The following is a 14403-nucleotide window of genomic DNA, read 5'->3' on the forward strand; positions in this document are numbered from 1 at the left end:
AATTCCTCAGTGAATTAGCAGATTGGATTTGTGTGTGTTCAAAGTCCTTCCTGCCTCTGTTGGGAATCTAGGTGAGAGGAGCCGTGGTAATCTAAAGCAATCATCAAAGAGAATGTGCTGTGGCTTTAATGCAGCTTCAAAGGGCAGCATTATCACAGTGTTTCTCAACAGTAGTGTCTTTCCTGCCCTCCCTGGAACCACACTGAGGGTCAACTATCTGCATCTTTTTAACACAGTTGCACTTCAGTCTTTTTAGTTGGTATCAGACACGCAACCCACAAATTTACACACTGAACATTCTAATCAAGACACAACTCAAGAAAAAGTAATGTAATGTTTTCATTAGCTATAAAAGATTAATGTTAATGTGGGTAACCACAACAGACTTTGTCATTCAGTATGATAAATAAAGTTTTAAAGACCACGGTCAACAATAAATAAGTGTGGAAATACAGTACATGTTACAAAGGGGAAAAGGTAGGGTTTGTTGACATTTTAAATTCCAAAGCACACAGAGCTCAATTTGCAAACAGACACAAATGCAAAGGGGGATGCTCGTGCAAAGAGAGACCTTGTCAAATGGTATGTGCATATAGAGTTTTACACAGTCTACCTAATCTAAATTGCCAGCATCCACATAGAACTAAAACGTAAAATTGACCATGTTAAAAGGCAGTTTTTTTTAAACTTACTGAAACCTAAATGGTGTAAATTTTTGAAGCTTTTTCTGAAACTTCTTTCTCAAACAATAAAACAGAAGCAGAAATAAACTAGAGTCTCGAGGATCATGGAACAGGTTGCTTGCCCCTGACTTTAATTCAAGTTAATTTATATACCCTATATTTCCAAAAGTATTTAACCATCCATCCAAATAATTCAATACGGGTGTTCTAACCACTTCTATGGCCACAGGTGTTGTGCTCCAAATCATAACAATAACTGCCTCAAGTAACTTTATATTGTAAGGTAATGACCCTGCAATAATAGAGAGAAGACCTCAACAATCAGCCAACACCCATAGAACAAGTACATGGCAACAGTGCGAAGTGCAGAACAAGGCTCAAAAAGGGGAAGCCATTTGGCATCCACTCAGATATACTTGATTCAATGATTATCAACAAGTGTGAGCTCCTCTATCAAAGTAGAAATTTGGGTAGTTTGCTGGTCTGCATAATTCAGGTGCATGTTAACACAATGCCAAGTAGGAAAGACATCAGCAGTGATCTTAGAGAAGCAACTGTTGCTGCCCATTACTTTGGGAAGAGGTATAAGACCATTTTCAAACAATTTGAAGTCCATCATCGTACAGCTGGAATTATTTATAAATGGAAAACCTTCAAGGCAGTTGCCACACTTCCCAGGAGTGGAAGTCACAGCAAGTTTACCCCAAAACTACAATGCTCAGAGACAATGCAAAAGGCCGAAGACTGTCTGTCTTAATGACAGTACAAAAAGTAGCAAATATATATAGCACCAAATCACAACAACAGTCATCTCAGGGTGCTTTATTTTGTGAGGTAAAGACCCCAAAATAAGAGAGACAACCCCAGCAATCAAGTGATCCCCCTTTGAGCAAACACTTGACAACAGTGGGAAGGAAAAACTTCCTTTAATATTCAAAACCACCACAAGGCCTGAAATTGTGCTGGTGTCAGAAGTTACAAAGAACCTTAGAATGTGGGAGCTTACAGTACCCTGGGAAAAGCATATGGAGGAGGCCTGGGAAAGGAAAAGGAAAAATATGGTAACCTGGTTAAGGACTGCTAGAACCAAGGCTGGAGAGCAAGGTGCTTCTCCTGTTCTAAAGTGGATTTAAAACAGGGGAAGGGCATGGCGCCAGTGATCCTCTGCCAGATAAGAGCTGGTGTCAGCAGGACCCTTCCAAAAACCTGTGCCCTCATGCATGCAAAGTTTTAGCAGTTTTTCAGACTGACCTTCAGTTCTTAGTGCAATGATGTACTATTGTTTCTCATTTTTATCAATGGTTGTATAGACTGTTGAGATGAGAGTGACTCCTGACAAACCAGACTGACTGTCCTGTGTTCATTCTCTGAATCGGCACTCACCTGCTGGGCCAGGTGGGAGATCAGACTGGCATTGAAGAGGAGCTTATCTGCACTGATGTGTAGTAAATCTGAAATGATCCAGAACTGTCTGAGTTTCTTTATCTTCCCCATGAGGGGATATGCAGATTTTTTCATTATGTCTTTGTGTGTGGACATCACAGAGTCGATGTAAGCCTTGTCATAAGGTACAGGATAGGTCAAAGTCTCAAAATGTTTCCCCGGGCCAATATGTATGGTGGTCTCTGGCATCACCACCGTAACTCTGTGTCCACGGCGACCCATTTCCTGGGCAATGGCTTTAAGGCCTACCCAGTGACTCCCATCCATAGACACCACGGGCAAGTTGCCTAAAAACTGTGAAAACTTGCAGGCTTGGCCTGAGTAGCTTCAGCTTCTGCTGTCTTCACCTTGTCCTCTGGACTGGACTTTTCTGATACAGATCCCTTCGTATTATTGGGAACACCGCTTATTTCCCTAGCCAAGATGAGCTGTAAAAACACAAACGCTCCTGCTGTCCTCATTGTTCTCTCGTCAGTGTACCCGGAGCTAACTGAATCGAACACAGATAAAGTTGGGGCACGTCTGAATACGTTGTTTGAATTCCTCATTGAATTAGCAGATTGCATTTGTGTGTGTTCAAAGTCCTTCCTGTCTCTGTTGGGAATAGGTAAGAGGACCATAAACGTAATAACTCTGCTAAAGCAATCGTTACAGAGGATGTGCGAGGCTTTAAAGTGTCAAAGGTCAGCATTATCTTTATGTTTTTAGTGTTTATATCTCAACAGAAGTTTTTTTCCTTCCCTCTCTGGAGCCAACCCGCACATTTACACACTGAACATTGCAAAGAAGACACAGGATTAATTAATTTAAAAAATGAATAGTCACATTGCACAAGTGTTCAAACCCTGCTTTACACTGAATTACTGTTTTCCAACAAGTATTTAGCCCCTTTATTTAAGTAAAAGTCACAATCCTACTGAGAAGTTTTCCGCATCAAATCACACTTAAATGAATTAATGCCTGTGCCACTTTAATGTTGCTGCATTTTCCCTTGCCGCATTGGTGAATTCCAATGTATCTCCTTTCCATTTTGGGCCAATAATTCAGCCTATGCACAGTATCAGTTAATCAAACCAGCACTGTGTAGGTTACATAATCATTCAGCCCGAACAGCCAAATATCTATATAAACAAACACAAATGTGGTACCATAATTCTCTAAATGTAATTAACATTTCATTGTATTTGGTTGCAACAATATTGCTAGTCTTCCTGTGTGGATGCCCCTCTCAGCTGTGGTAGTGGCAGCTGAGCGCAACAATCTTTCAGGATGGACAACAGCAGTGTCCCCACTCCTTGCTAGAAGGGGGATGCTGTTGTAAAGACAGACCTCGTGAAACAGGGTAGATTAACTACAGCTGGAAGACAAGGATAGTTGACCTCAAATAAATGATGTATGCAACAAGGCATAGCTCCCGTTTTTGTTGGGCGTGTTATTAATGTCCTCTCAGATCATGGGAAATTTGGAGTAGGCATCTCTGATCTGAAGATATTGGTATGGTAAATTTTTCACTTCATCATTTCCCTTTCACATTGAATATATCCTTGTGCTTGTATCATTGTGGCAGCGAATGAGGTCATTAGGTCTTTTTTCTGTGCTCTAAAGAGACCTACATAGTTTTTGAAGTAGTGTCATTCAAGGCTATCAAACAATGTGCAGGGTGGTCAGCCACCAATGTACATGTGACCACAGATCCACCTGTGGTGAAATCCAATTACATTGCAAAATGTTTAGATGAATCATTGCTGGTTAAAAGTCATGTTTGACACATAATTTAATCTGTAACATATTTGATGACTGGTATTACATTATATAACCTCCAGTGTTAATATTGCTGCGCGCAATTTCTCTTCAAATTAATACATTTTAAAAGCGCGCAATAGTCAGCATACATATAGAGTCAAAACCTGAACTTTAACCGTTTTTGTTTGAAGGCAGTTCATTTTAGGTAGGAAAAATGGTTTACATTTGTGAAACTTGTCCAGTTGGCGGCAGTAACGCGACATTTTCCTCCCAAACGAACAAACAGAAGGAGAAGGAAACCAGAGAGAGCCACTAGGAGCTTTGAGGATCATGGGACAGGGAATTTTGTTCTATCCTCGCGCATCTTGAAGTGATTTGTCCTCGAGCCCATCTACAAACAGGCTCACGTCCGCGAGCTCACCAAGGCACGAGCCAGAATGTGAACAAGTAAGCACGGCGCCGTGTTTCAGCTTCAGTCAAAATTAAATGAATAAAAGTTTTTCACACGTTAGAGTGCGTTAACCGCGAAGGAGCAGAGATGAAGTAAGTCATGTCCTGGCTTGAATGCCCGGTGCTTTCAGTGATGTCCATCCGCCCTCTGTGCGAGCTTTAGTTTTGAGCCCGGTTAGCTTAGCCGGGATGCTAACGTTAGCTAAGCATCACCTGAGTTTTGAATACAGAGTATTTAGCTGGGTGTTTTCAGACATTGGTTTCCAGCCACTGGCAGAGCACAGTGAACCTGAGTCAAAACTGGTGGTTTTATTTCCAGATTACATTAAATGTGTGCCTATATATATATATATATATATATATATATATATATATATTTTTTTAATAAAAAATTGATTGCCTGACACAGTAAACCTGTATGAAAGGTGAAATCATTTCAACATAAACGTAAAGACAAAGTGCAGTTCTAAGGAGATTAGTGTATGAACTGAAAACATGTCCTTTATTCAGAGTTCAAAGGTCGTGGCATTGGACAAATGCAGGCGCAAACATACACAAGCTCAATGCCATGTTGTTGTCAATCCTGTCAGAGTGATGTGCTGTTTCTGATTTTGCAGGTTCGATGCAGATGACTTGGGCTCATTCACTCATTTACTGTTTTTCAAGGTAGAATATTACAGGTAAGACGATAAGAAATATTTTCATCTAGACTCAGTTTATTTGTAAAATATTGCAGGAGGAGTCACTGTTGCTCCTTTTAGCAGGTCCATAAAGTATTGTGTGAAGTGGAAAGGATCCATGTGTCCCCAACGCTCCAACAGACAGCCTAGGGCCTCTAAGAAGAACACCAAGACGAGCACCGCGCCAGAGGAAGAAGTTATCCAGTATCAGCTGAGAGGTCGAAAGCGGAGGGGGACGGGCAATACTGGTGACAGCCTCTGTATCACAGGTGGGGGAACAGGGCGCGACATCCTCGACATCATTGGCACTCAGGAAGAGAAGCATGTTGGTGAAGAAGACGGGGGAAAGGCTGTAGACACAGCTGATAAAGAACTGGACGACTTGGATGAAGACCGAGTCTCTGTTTGCAGCAGCACAGCGTCTGGTCCCTCTTTTTATCACTCCACCTCCAGAAAAGGGAGGCCTTCCCAGAATCTGTGCTTGGCCTGTCAGAAGCTCTACCAGAAAGCAAAGAAGATAAAAACACCAGCCATAAACAAACTGCTGGACAATGGTGAGCACACTAATGGCAGCATGTCTTTGGGAAGAAGTTGGTGCTGTAGCTACTCGTCCAAAGGAAAGATGAACAATTGTTAATAATACTTGAGAAATATTTTTCTATAGCACACTTACACTGCTTGTATTAGCCCTGCATAAAAAGAAATCTAAAAGTATAACTACACATTTCAGTAACCAGTATACAATTATGTATTGTTTGTTGCATGAAGTGGATGAAATGCTTACATATGGTTTAACTTACCAGTACCAAATTAATAGCCATCCTCTTTTGCCATCCATATTAACAACAAACAGGTAAGCACAGTTCTGTAACACTTTGATTTTGATTCTTGTTTAGATCCTATGTCCCCGACATGTGACCAGTGGGTCCTTATCAAAAAGTGGACATCCCGAAGGCTGCCTAATGCAAGAGGGTAAGGCTGAGTGTACACTGTGTGTATGCATGTGTATGTTTCACAAATTACCATCATATTTAAGCTGATTGTACTGCCGCCTGTCTGCTGTGTCAGGCAGCTTTTGAGCCACATAAAGAAGATAAAGAAGGCCTGTGCAACACAAAGTGAGCAGCGTGTGGAAGAATCTGCCGCCTGTTCAAGGCCGCACACTTTCCTCCACAGGTAACGTGTTTGCTTGCATGAATTTCTTATGACTGTAGCTGTTCTCATCTAAAATGACTTGTATGTGCTGTGTTTTTGCGGTCAGGAACCTCAGACGATGTGTGAAAGCGAAAAAGGAGAGGAAGAAGAATAAGAACAGGAGGAAGAGACCGAGAGACGGTTCGCAGGGTACTCGTGTCGCTAAGCAGCAACGTCTCCACAGCAACACTCCCATCAAGATTAGCCGTGTAGAGCCAAACAGCCGCCGAAAAAGCAGCAGTCAGGGGAACAGAGGTGTGACTGCTGAGGCGATTCCCTCGTCTGTGACACAGGAAGACACCACACCAAGCAAGAGAGTACCAAAGCAGACGGGTAGATTCAGAAACTTGCTGACTGAGCTACGGAGCAAGAGCAGCATGATTGTCAGAGAAACACTAGTGAGGAGGCAGGATTCGAGTGCTAATCGCTTTTAGTTGTGATGTTCTGCTGGTCTTCAGTATTGTTACCTATTCGGTGGCCTGTGCCTAGAGTTACTTGACAAAGTGCCGTCGCAGTTCTGTGCATGTTTTGTTTGTGATCCTTTAAAATGAAAAATAAGATTTATTTAATGTTCCTTACAACTGGACAGCTGTGAATAAATGTTTATGTTGATCTTATGGCATGCCTTTTTTTAAAAATACCGACATAAGCTCACTCAATCGCATTTCAAAAACACGCGTGCATTTTCAGCTCTTCACAAAATCAAGTACCTTTCACCTGTATGCAAACACTTGCTTATTTTCATTTGCGTTTGCAGCAAGCTGGTCACTGTTCATAGTGTCCACAGCATGTACACCACTTCCTGCTAGCACTCCAGCTTCTTCAGTGAGCTGCATTTCAGGGATGCTAAAGTTGCACTGCATCAGAGCTTTGACTTGTTCTACAAAGTGAAGATATCAGTCCAAGTGTGGTGTCCACAACTAGGTGATAATGGGAGGATGGAGGGATTTCACAGCCTCAGTGTCTCAGTGGGCTGTTGTTGGACATTATTTTCTCACAAATGCATCCAAAGACAAAAAAAGGTGGCAAAATATTTGAAACTATATCTTTCCTATTAGTCACAAAACAAAACAGTCAAAAAAGAAAACCAGCAAGCTATAAATATTATTTTATATGCCATGGTGTATACTAGTTGTTCCTAAATGCTGTCATGTTGACTCACTGGGTTTGTACTTTGTACAAAACTACAAACTTACATTAAAGGAAACTCATCTGCACCATTGCAAAAATTGAGAGGTTGATGCATCAGAGCTTATAAGAGGGAAATACACAATTAATTGCCAATGCGGGCAACCCACTGTCTAAACAGGATATCACCAGGCCTACCTGTCTTTTGGCTTTGGGAATGTGAACGGCCTCCGTCCATCATCAGTCACTTGAAGTTGTCTTATGGTAAAATGTTGCCAGGCAGGCTCAAGAGGCACGTTCAAACCAAACAGCCTTTCTGAGAGAAACCCTAACCTTCAAAAGAGTGCTGGATCTGAAACAGAGGCACTTCCATTTGAAGGTGTGTAATGAGGCGGTGGAAATGAGGTATATGATAGTGGTGTACACAGGTATGATGGAAAGTTAGGTGTGCCTTTGATTTATTTGGGAATGTGTAACAAACCTGGACAGACATTTACTTCTTCAAGTACACAAAAGTCCCAACTACTTTAGGGAAGAAAGGTAAATCCATCCATTCTTTTTCTCAATGCAGTGGAGATGGAGCCCACGTAGCAGGCTGTGTGCAGACCCTTTTTCTAACAGCCCACATGGTGGCGCCACTTCATTTCATAACCAGCATTCACAGACTGACTCTACAGCTCTGTGTGTAGTAACACAAAATAAACACAAATGTACAAAAAGCACATAGATACAGGGTTTGTGCTCATGGGGAGCATGGATAGTGTGGTATGTGACATAAATACAAGGGTTTGGCACTGGACTCGTTTAGGCCAGTCTCACTCTGCACAGCATGACAGGTACAGGTGTAATCAATAACATTAATGATCATGAAGCATCCCAGAGAGCCGGCATGCACAATAAGCAGGGTGAGTCCTGGAGCTCAGAGTAAAGCAGCGTTAACCTGATACCATCATTTTCACCTGTGTGAATCCTACCATCAGCTGTTAGAGAGTTTACACTGCAGGAGCACACTCGCAGTTACTGCAGGTCAGTGCAGCCACCCGTTGCTATGAGCAGGAGTGCCAAGGAGTCATATCATACAGTATTTATTTTTATTTTGTTAAGTTTTGGAACTAACCAAGTCATAATTTTTCAGGGTTTGCTTGTTTCATTTAACTTTGTATTAGTTTTAGTGGTGGTTTAACTTAACTTTCTTTTTACTTATTACAGTATGTAGGATCTGACAATGTCCTGTTTTATTACATTACAAAAAAAATAAATAAATAACACTTCAGGTTGGGGAATCACAGTTACGCAGATAAGCCTCCGTAGTTTGTGTTGGCAGATGTGACAGAGTGAACACAGACTAAATCTAAAGAGATTTCCTGCACATTTTATGTTATGTTAGTGTGTAGATATAAAACTAACCATCTTTATTTACTTATTTATTTATTGATTGATTTAAGGCTCAAAGGGGGTAGAAAAGAAACTATTATACTATCCTCTAACGCTCTGTGGTTGGGCTAACTGGATTTATATGGATTAAGCAAAACTAAAACTTCATCAGTCAGCACTTTAAAAAGGAAGAGTTTTGAACAGCAGTGTTGTTTTTTTGAGATGTCTGTGCTGATACAGTGAATGGTTGGCGGAGGAAGGGTGGGGAAAGTAAGAGGCAGATAAGGGACCAGGGTATGCAGTCTTCACAGTTTTAACAGATTTCTTTTAGTCTGTTTATGTTGGGGTAGCCTTACTGTTTACTTAGAGGATTAATGTATTGGGAGAGGAGTCAGAGCAGTCAGAGCTGCCGGGGGCTTGTCAGCACGTCAGGAAATGTGCCTTCTCAGTAGATAAGAGATCTTGAAGTGAGTCATTAATAAACTATTTTAAAAAGCTACCATGAATGTACTAATTAGATCTTTGAGGTACAATATTTTGAGTTGTTACCACAGCAACAGCTATTCTCCCTTGGGTCAAACTGTCAAACTCCAGACAATTGACAAATAAACTGAAGGAAACCACACGATGAAAATGTGTGAATGAATAAATACATTACTGTGAATGTACTGCAGTTAGTCCCGGGCTGACTTTCATCCGTAGTCCCTGGTCAGATTTTTAAAAGCAACCTAAAAACATTTCACATTATGAACATAAAGATGAAAACAAAGAAGTAGACATACTAAAGGGAAACACGATGTCATCAGGAGGGGAAAAGCATCTCATTGTGTATGATTAGATTATCAGCCATTTTTTTAATTGACGTTTAAAGTGTTGTATGTGTTCTGCTCTCTGATAATAATGGTTCCAGAGCACCACTGTCACCTTCACAGAAAAGCAGACTGACCAAAATAACTCTTCTTCTTCCTCTTTTCTGTTTACACTGATAAACTCGGTGGTGGAGGAGCCAGATTGTATAAAATGTTATAAGTTAGATATTCATGTATTTAATAAAATATGCTTCTGTACAACAAAACAATGATGACTGCAACAAGGCCTTTTCTGTAGTTCTGTAATGGTTTTAAAGCATTAAGTCTGATCATGCAGTAATAATATTATTAATATAGGAAAGGATGAGTATTTTAGCTGCACGAACAATCAAAAGGTTGTTCAACAAGCATTTAAACAACAAAACAATTAACAAACTATTACCGACACAGTTAATGAATGCAGTGACAATAAAGCCATACTTAAGCCAGCATTATACATTCATCATCAGTCATCGCAGATAAATAAACAAATATAACCCAAAAGTATTTCCTTCCTTAAAGCTGCTGTTTCTAATCGCTTTTAAAACCTTTAAATACTTAAATACTACTTTAAATACTTATTTAAATACTAATCTGAATTAAGATGGGAAGTGACATAACCTGCTAAAACTGGTTTTCTTTAACATGTTCATTTTAGGCAAAGATAAGCAAAACGTCCCATGAAAGCGTGTGTGGTATCATGACACAGCCTCTCATGTTAACTGTGAATACAAGTATTTAGGCCTTCTCAGTACACAAATGTTTCTTATATTAAAGACAAGATTACATGCCAGCCTGTCCTCCACCTGCATCCATGACAGCCTGGCACGCCGGCAACCCTCACCATCCACACAGCTCCGTTCTGACTGAGCTGGAGTATAACGAGGTCTTTCCTGAAGCAGCAGACCAAATAACCGCGTAGTAATCAAGCCATCATCAAAAGACTGTAATACTTTGTAAATACTGCATACTTTCTAAAAACTGGAATGGTCCTACTCGGTTTAGCAACTCTATAATCAGTGAGTTGTCCGTGATTAACCTGTTTGACAGCTTTTTTAATTTCTCTTTGATATTTGGGCATATTGGGGCCCAATAAATGTAAAAACAAAGAATTACCAGATTTATTTTTTTTTTTTTTTACCTTCTTTTTGTTTTTATGAAAAACGAGAGCCACATATGAGGATATTCGTTTAAAATTTTGATAGAACAGTAGCAGTATAATGTCCTCATAAGTGGATATCAGGCCCTTGAAGAGCAAAATTGAGTATTTTGGTCTAAATAACCCAAAATGTGATGTCCACATATGTGGACGCCAGGTACTAGGAGGTTAAAATATAAAATTAAGGAGATTCCAGAGGGATGTGTTCCTGCAAATATCAGTGTTGTAATAACATGAACGTGTTGATTTTGTGCTCAGGAAAGTGACACACTGGTATCGCACCTCTCGCTTCATTGACACTCAAAGATCAGAGGCAGACTGTCTGGTGAACTTGGCTGAAAAGCCACGATAGTCATCTTCATACATGACTTCGCTGAATCAATCGGCCCTCGGTGTGCACCCTCCTTGCATGCATTATATGAGACAGTGACGCAAACAGGACAAGTATATTCACAGTCTGCGCAGACACTCCTGCTGCTTGCCCTGATTTAACTAAGAATGGAGCTTGGAGTGTTACTGTTGCACGCAGACACACAAACACTGACACGTTATTTATTGTCTGATTCTCATCAACATCCTTTCCTATGGCCAATAGGACCTGATTATCACAAACCAGAGGTCTCAGGGCTAAAACAATTCACAGTGCGTGCACACACCGCGGTATCCTGTGATAGATATCAGCACCTGACACCTCGAAAACAGGAAAAACGTTTCAGCAGGAACACAGATGTGTTGGAGTGTTGGGGGAGGAGCATGTAAACAGCTATTTAACCTCTGCGGACAGAAATCTCAGCTTCACTCAACGAAGGAGAGCAGCTGTCTCCACCATGTCCTACTATGAGGTAGGGAGGTGTCATCTAATCATGCACAGAAACTTTAAATGTGTTCACAAATATACGATTGCCTTCTCTCTTCTCATCATTTATCATCTGTCTCTAGCATATTGTCTTTGAGGATTACGACAATGACACCAGCTCTGGCTCTGGCTCTGGGGAACTTGGAGTGGATCTGGAGGAGCCCTGTGGTGTGGAGCACATGACAACGACTGAGCTTCAGCAAGTCTTCTTGCCTGTCATTTATGCCCTTATCTTCATTCTGGGCATCACTGGAAATGGCTTGGTTGTCGTAGTCCTAGGCTGCCAACGCAGGTGAGGGGATGGGAAACTCCTGGGTTTGTGCGGGGGGGGGGAGCATGAAAGTGATCAGATCTTTTGTGTCTCCAGGTCAAAATGCAGCCTCACAGACTGGTACCGCCTGCATCTCTCAGCTGCGGATCTCCTCTTCGTTCTGGCTCTGCCGTTCTGGGCGGTGGATGCAGCCTTGGCTGACTGGCGTTTCGGAGCTGCCACCTGCATTGGAGTGCATGTCATCTACACGGTCAACCTGTATGGCAGCGTGCTCATCCTGGCATTCATCAGCCTGGACCGCTACCTTGCGGTGGTCCGAGCCACAGACACCAACACCAGTGGGCTGAGGCAGCTGCTGGCTCACAAACTGGTGTATGTAGGTGAGTATCAAAAGGCTTGCTCTTCCTGCTGTTAGTCTTCTTTTCTCCTCACAGTCCCTCACTAATCTTCTTCCTCCCTGCAGGTGCCTGGTTGCCCGCTGGCCTGCTGGCAGTGCCAGATTTGATATTTGCCCGCACTCAGGAAGGAGGAGAGGGGTCAACTCTATGCCAGAGATTCTACCCAGAAGAAAATGCTCCTCTCTGGGTTGCAGTCTTCCACCTCCAGCTTGTCCTGGTGGGTCTGGTGATCCCTGGACTGGTGCTCCTGGTGTGTTACTGCGTCATTGTTACCAGGCTGACCCGTGGCCCACTGGGGGGCCAGAGGCAGAAGCGACGGGCGGTCAGGACTACCATCGCGCTGGTGCTCTGCTTCTTCGTGTGTTGGCTCCCTTATGGAGCGGGCATTTCTGTGGACGCTCTGCTGCGGTTGGAAGTCCTGCCCCGCAGCTGCAGGCTGGAAGCTGCTTTAGGCGTGTGGCTGTCGGTGGCTGAGCCCATGGCGTTCGCTCACTGTTGCCTGAACCCGCTGCTGTACGCCTTCCTCGGGGCCGGGTTCAAGAATTCAGCCCGCAGAGCTCTCACTCTGAACCGGGCATCCAGTTTGAAGGTTTTACCACGAAGACGCCCCGGGACCTCAACAACTACAGAGTCCGAATCCTCCAGTTTACACTCCAGCTAGTGTTTGCATCTGTTGTTGATGTGTGTGTGTACTGTATATATGTATAAATGTATATATGAGAAAGTAAGGAGCAGTCTGCTGGCTCATGACTGATCTTCTCCCTCATTCGAGGGTATCTTTTGTAAATAGTTTGATGTTGCTATGTGTGTGTGTTTGTGTGTGCTTTTCACTATTGTAGATGTTTATAATAAAATATACAAAATACTTTGCGAAAGTGGCTTTTCTTTCTTTTTTTCTGTCTTCCTGTGTGAAACAGTATGAGTTTCTGGTTTACACAATCTCTCAACCACAACTAGTTCCACCCTCAGCTCCTATTCTCAGTGGGTAAGATACAAATCATGAAAACTCCTAAAAAAAGAAAATTGGAGCCAAGCTAGCTAATGAGATGAGGGGATGATGGCAATAGAACTTTATCACAAAACCCCACACGGAAAAGGGACAGGAAAGGTGGAATAGGAATAACAAGCCTCAATCAAATGTCTTTGGTCTTAATTACCAGATGATAACTTCTGTTGTGTCAAAGCTTATAATCACGAGTGTTTTCTGGGAATCCTGTTTATAATAGGGTGTTTCTCGGTTGCAGAGTTTAAGCAAAAAAAAGAAAAGAAAAAAGAAAATCAGTAGGTGGGTTGCATGGTTATTATCTGATTAACCGGCAGCTTGCATCACCGTATTTAATTCATTGTCATTCAGCTGTGCGCCATCTGAATCCACTGATGCGGACAATGGACACAGCCAATTTCTTTTGAAAAATGAAACTGATGCACCATCTGTCTGCCAGGTGTATCTGAGTCACATGTACGTGCGTGAGTGTGTGTGCGTGTGTGAGACAGATATAAATATTGGGTGTGTGTGAGTGTTTTTGCGTCAGCCTTTTGGGGGTGCAGGGTAAGATTTATGTTGATGATATAAACAGTTTGCAGTTCCTACATGAGAAAGAAGGGAGCACGAGAGGGTCAGGACGTCCATTTTTCCAGTACCTTAATGCACACAAAAGTGCTTCCCACATATCTACTTCCACTTGGAAGTCAGAGAAACAGAAGCTGGAAGTTTGTTGTGTCCTGTTTCCTGGAGTGAAGACGAAGAGAGGATGAGGAGGAGAGTTGTGAGAGAGACAGAAAGGAAAAATACAGTAAGTCGGCTCCGCGATCAAGTTAACTCTGTGGCAGTGTGAGCATCTCGAGGTGTAAATCATGATTACTGCGTCCTATTATTTGATCCCAGTGTATACCTGTATGTTTGCAAAAACTAAAGAAGACCTTTTTGGTACCTTTTTATATACGCTGCTTCCTCCTCGCCCCTGAAACATTCAAACGCTCACACATTCACACATACACACCGACATGCGCCACACATACACACAATTCACTTCTATTCATAGTGTATTCAAAACAGGAAAGACTTCCTGTGGCTCATTTTAGGAAAAACAAGCAGCTTAAACAATCAAACAGTGGAGCAGCTCTCCACTCATCAACACAGAGCACTTATAAACTAAATCATTCACACTGAAGGATT

General features: G+C 42.1%; 3 protein-coding genes across 7 annotated transcripts; 2 read left to right on the forward strand and 1 right to left on the reverse strand.

Annotated features, from left to right (window-relative positions):
- On the reverse strand, positions 1 to 2360 carry LOC120434451 (UDP-glucuronosyltransferase 1A4-like). Its single transcript, XM_039602584.1, has 2 exons — positions 2067 to 2360; positions 1 to 91 (listed from the first exon to the last, which is right to left on the reverse strand). Exons 1-2 carry the CDS (start codon positions 2346 to 2348, stop codon positions 68 to 70), a joined length of 306 nt encoding a protein of 101 aa, XP_039458518.1. The 5' UTR covers positions 2349 to 2360; the 3' UTR covers positions 1 to 67.
- A 1775-nt stretch (positions 2361 to 4135) lies between these two features.
- si:ch211-227n13.3 lies at positions 4136 to 6810 on the forward strand. Of its 4 annotated transcripts, none has more exons than XM_031741406.2 (6): positions 4136 to 4412; positions 4937 to 4999; positions 5081 to 5553; positions 5896 to 5971; positions 6068 to 6175; positions 6261 to 6810. In XM_031741406.2, exons 1-6 carry the CDS (start codon positions 4408 to 4410, stop codon positions 6625 to 6627), a joined length of 1092 nt encoding a protein of 363 aa, XP_031597266.1. In that variant the 5' UTR covers positions 4136 to 4407; the 3' UTR covers positions 6628 to 6810. The 4 variants fall into 4 exon arrangements, with proteins under 4 accessions (XP_031597266.1, XP_031597267.1, XP_031597268.1 ...); XM_031741407.2 differs by having other exon boundaries at positions 5084 to 5553; XM_031741408.2 differs by having other exon boundaries at positions 4137 to 4316.
- A 1402-nt stretch (positions 6811 to 8212) lies between these two features.
- LOC116321542 (C-X-C chemokine receptor type 4-like) lies at positions 8213 to 13093 on the forward strand. 2 transcript variants are annotated; one of them, XM_039601824.1, is made up of 5 exons: positions 8213 to 8347; positions 11298 to 11544; positions 11642 to 11850; positions 11926 to 12209; positions 12293 to 13093. In XM_039601824.1, the coding sequence occupies exons 2-5, from the start codon at positions 11530 to 11532 to the stop codon at positions 12886 to 12888; spliced, it is 1104 nt and encodes a 367-aa protein (XP_039457758.1). In that variant the 5' UTR covers positions 8213 to 8347; positions 11298 to 11529; the 3' UTR covers positions 12889 to 13093. The 2 variants fall into 2 exon arrangements, with proteins under 2 accessions (XP_039457758.1, XP_031597271.1); XM_031741411.2 differs by having other exon boundaries at positions 8258 to 8347; positions 11487 to 11544.
- The last annotated feature ends 1310 nt before the right edge of the window (positions 13094 to 14403 follow it).

This window comes from Oreochromis aureus, linkage group 18 (genome assembly GCF_013358895.1).
Source record: "Oreochromis aureus strain Israel breed Guangdong linkage group 18, ZZ_aureus, whole genome shotgun sequence".
Taxonomy (NCBI): Eukaryota; Metazoa; Chordata; class Actinopteri; order Cichliformes; family Cichlidae; genus Oreochromis; species Oreochromis aureus.

Coding starts and splice junctions, on each gene's coding strand:
- LOC120434451 (XM_039602584.1), bottom strand. CDS start 2,348: ATGGGTCGCCGTGGACACAGAGTTACGGTGGTGATGCCAGAGACCACC. Junction 92..2,066: donor TCTCCCACCTGGCCCAGCAG/GTGAGTGCCGAT, acceptor TGATTGCTTTAG/ATTACCACGGCTCCTCTCAC.
- si:ch211-227n13.3 (XM_031741406.2), top strand. Junction 5,000..5,080: donor TTCAAGGTAGAATATTACAG/GTAAGACGATAA, acceptor TGCTCCTTTTAG/CAGGTCCATAAAGTATTGTG. Junction 5,554..5,895: donor AAACAAACTGCTGGACAATG/GTGAGCACACTA, acceptor ATTCTTGTTTAG/ATCCTATGTCCCCGACATGT.
- LOC116321542 (XM_039601824.1), top strand. Junction 11,851..11,925: donor GTCCTAGGCTGCCAACGCAG/GTGAGGGGATGG, acceptor TTGTGTCTCCAG/GTCAAAATGCAGCCTCACAG. Junction 12,210..12,292: donor TCACAAACTGGTGTATGTAG/GTGAGTATCAAA, acceptor TCCTCCCTGCAG/GTGCCTGGTTGCCCGCTGGC.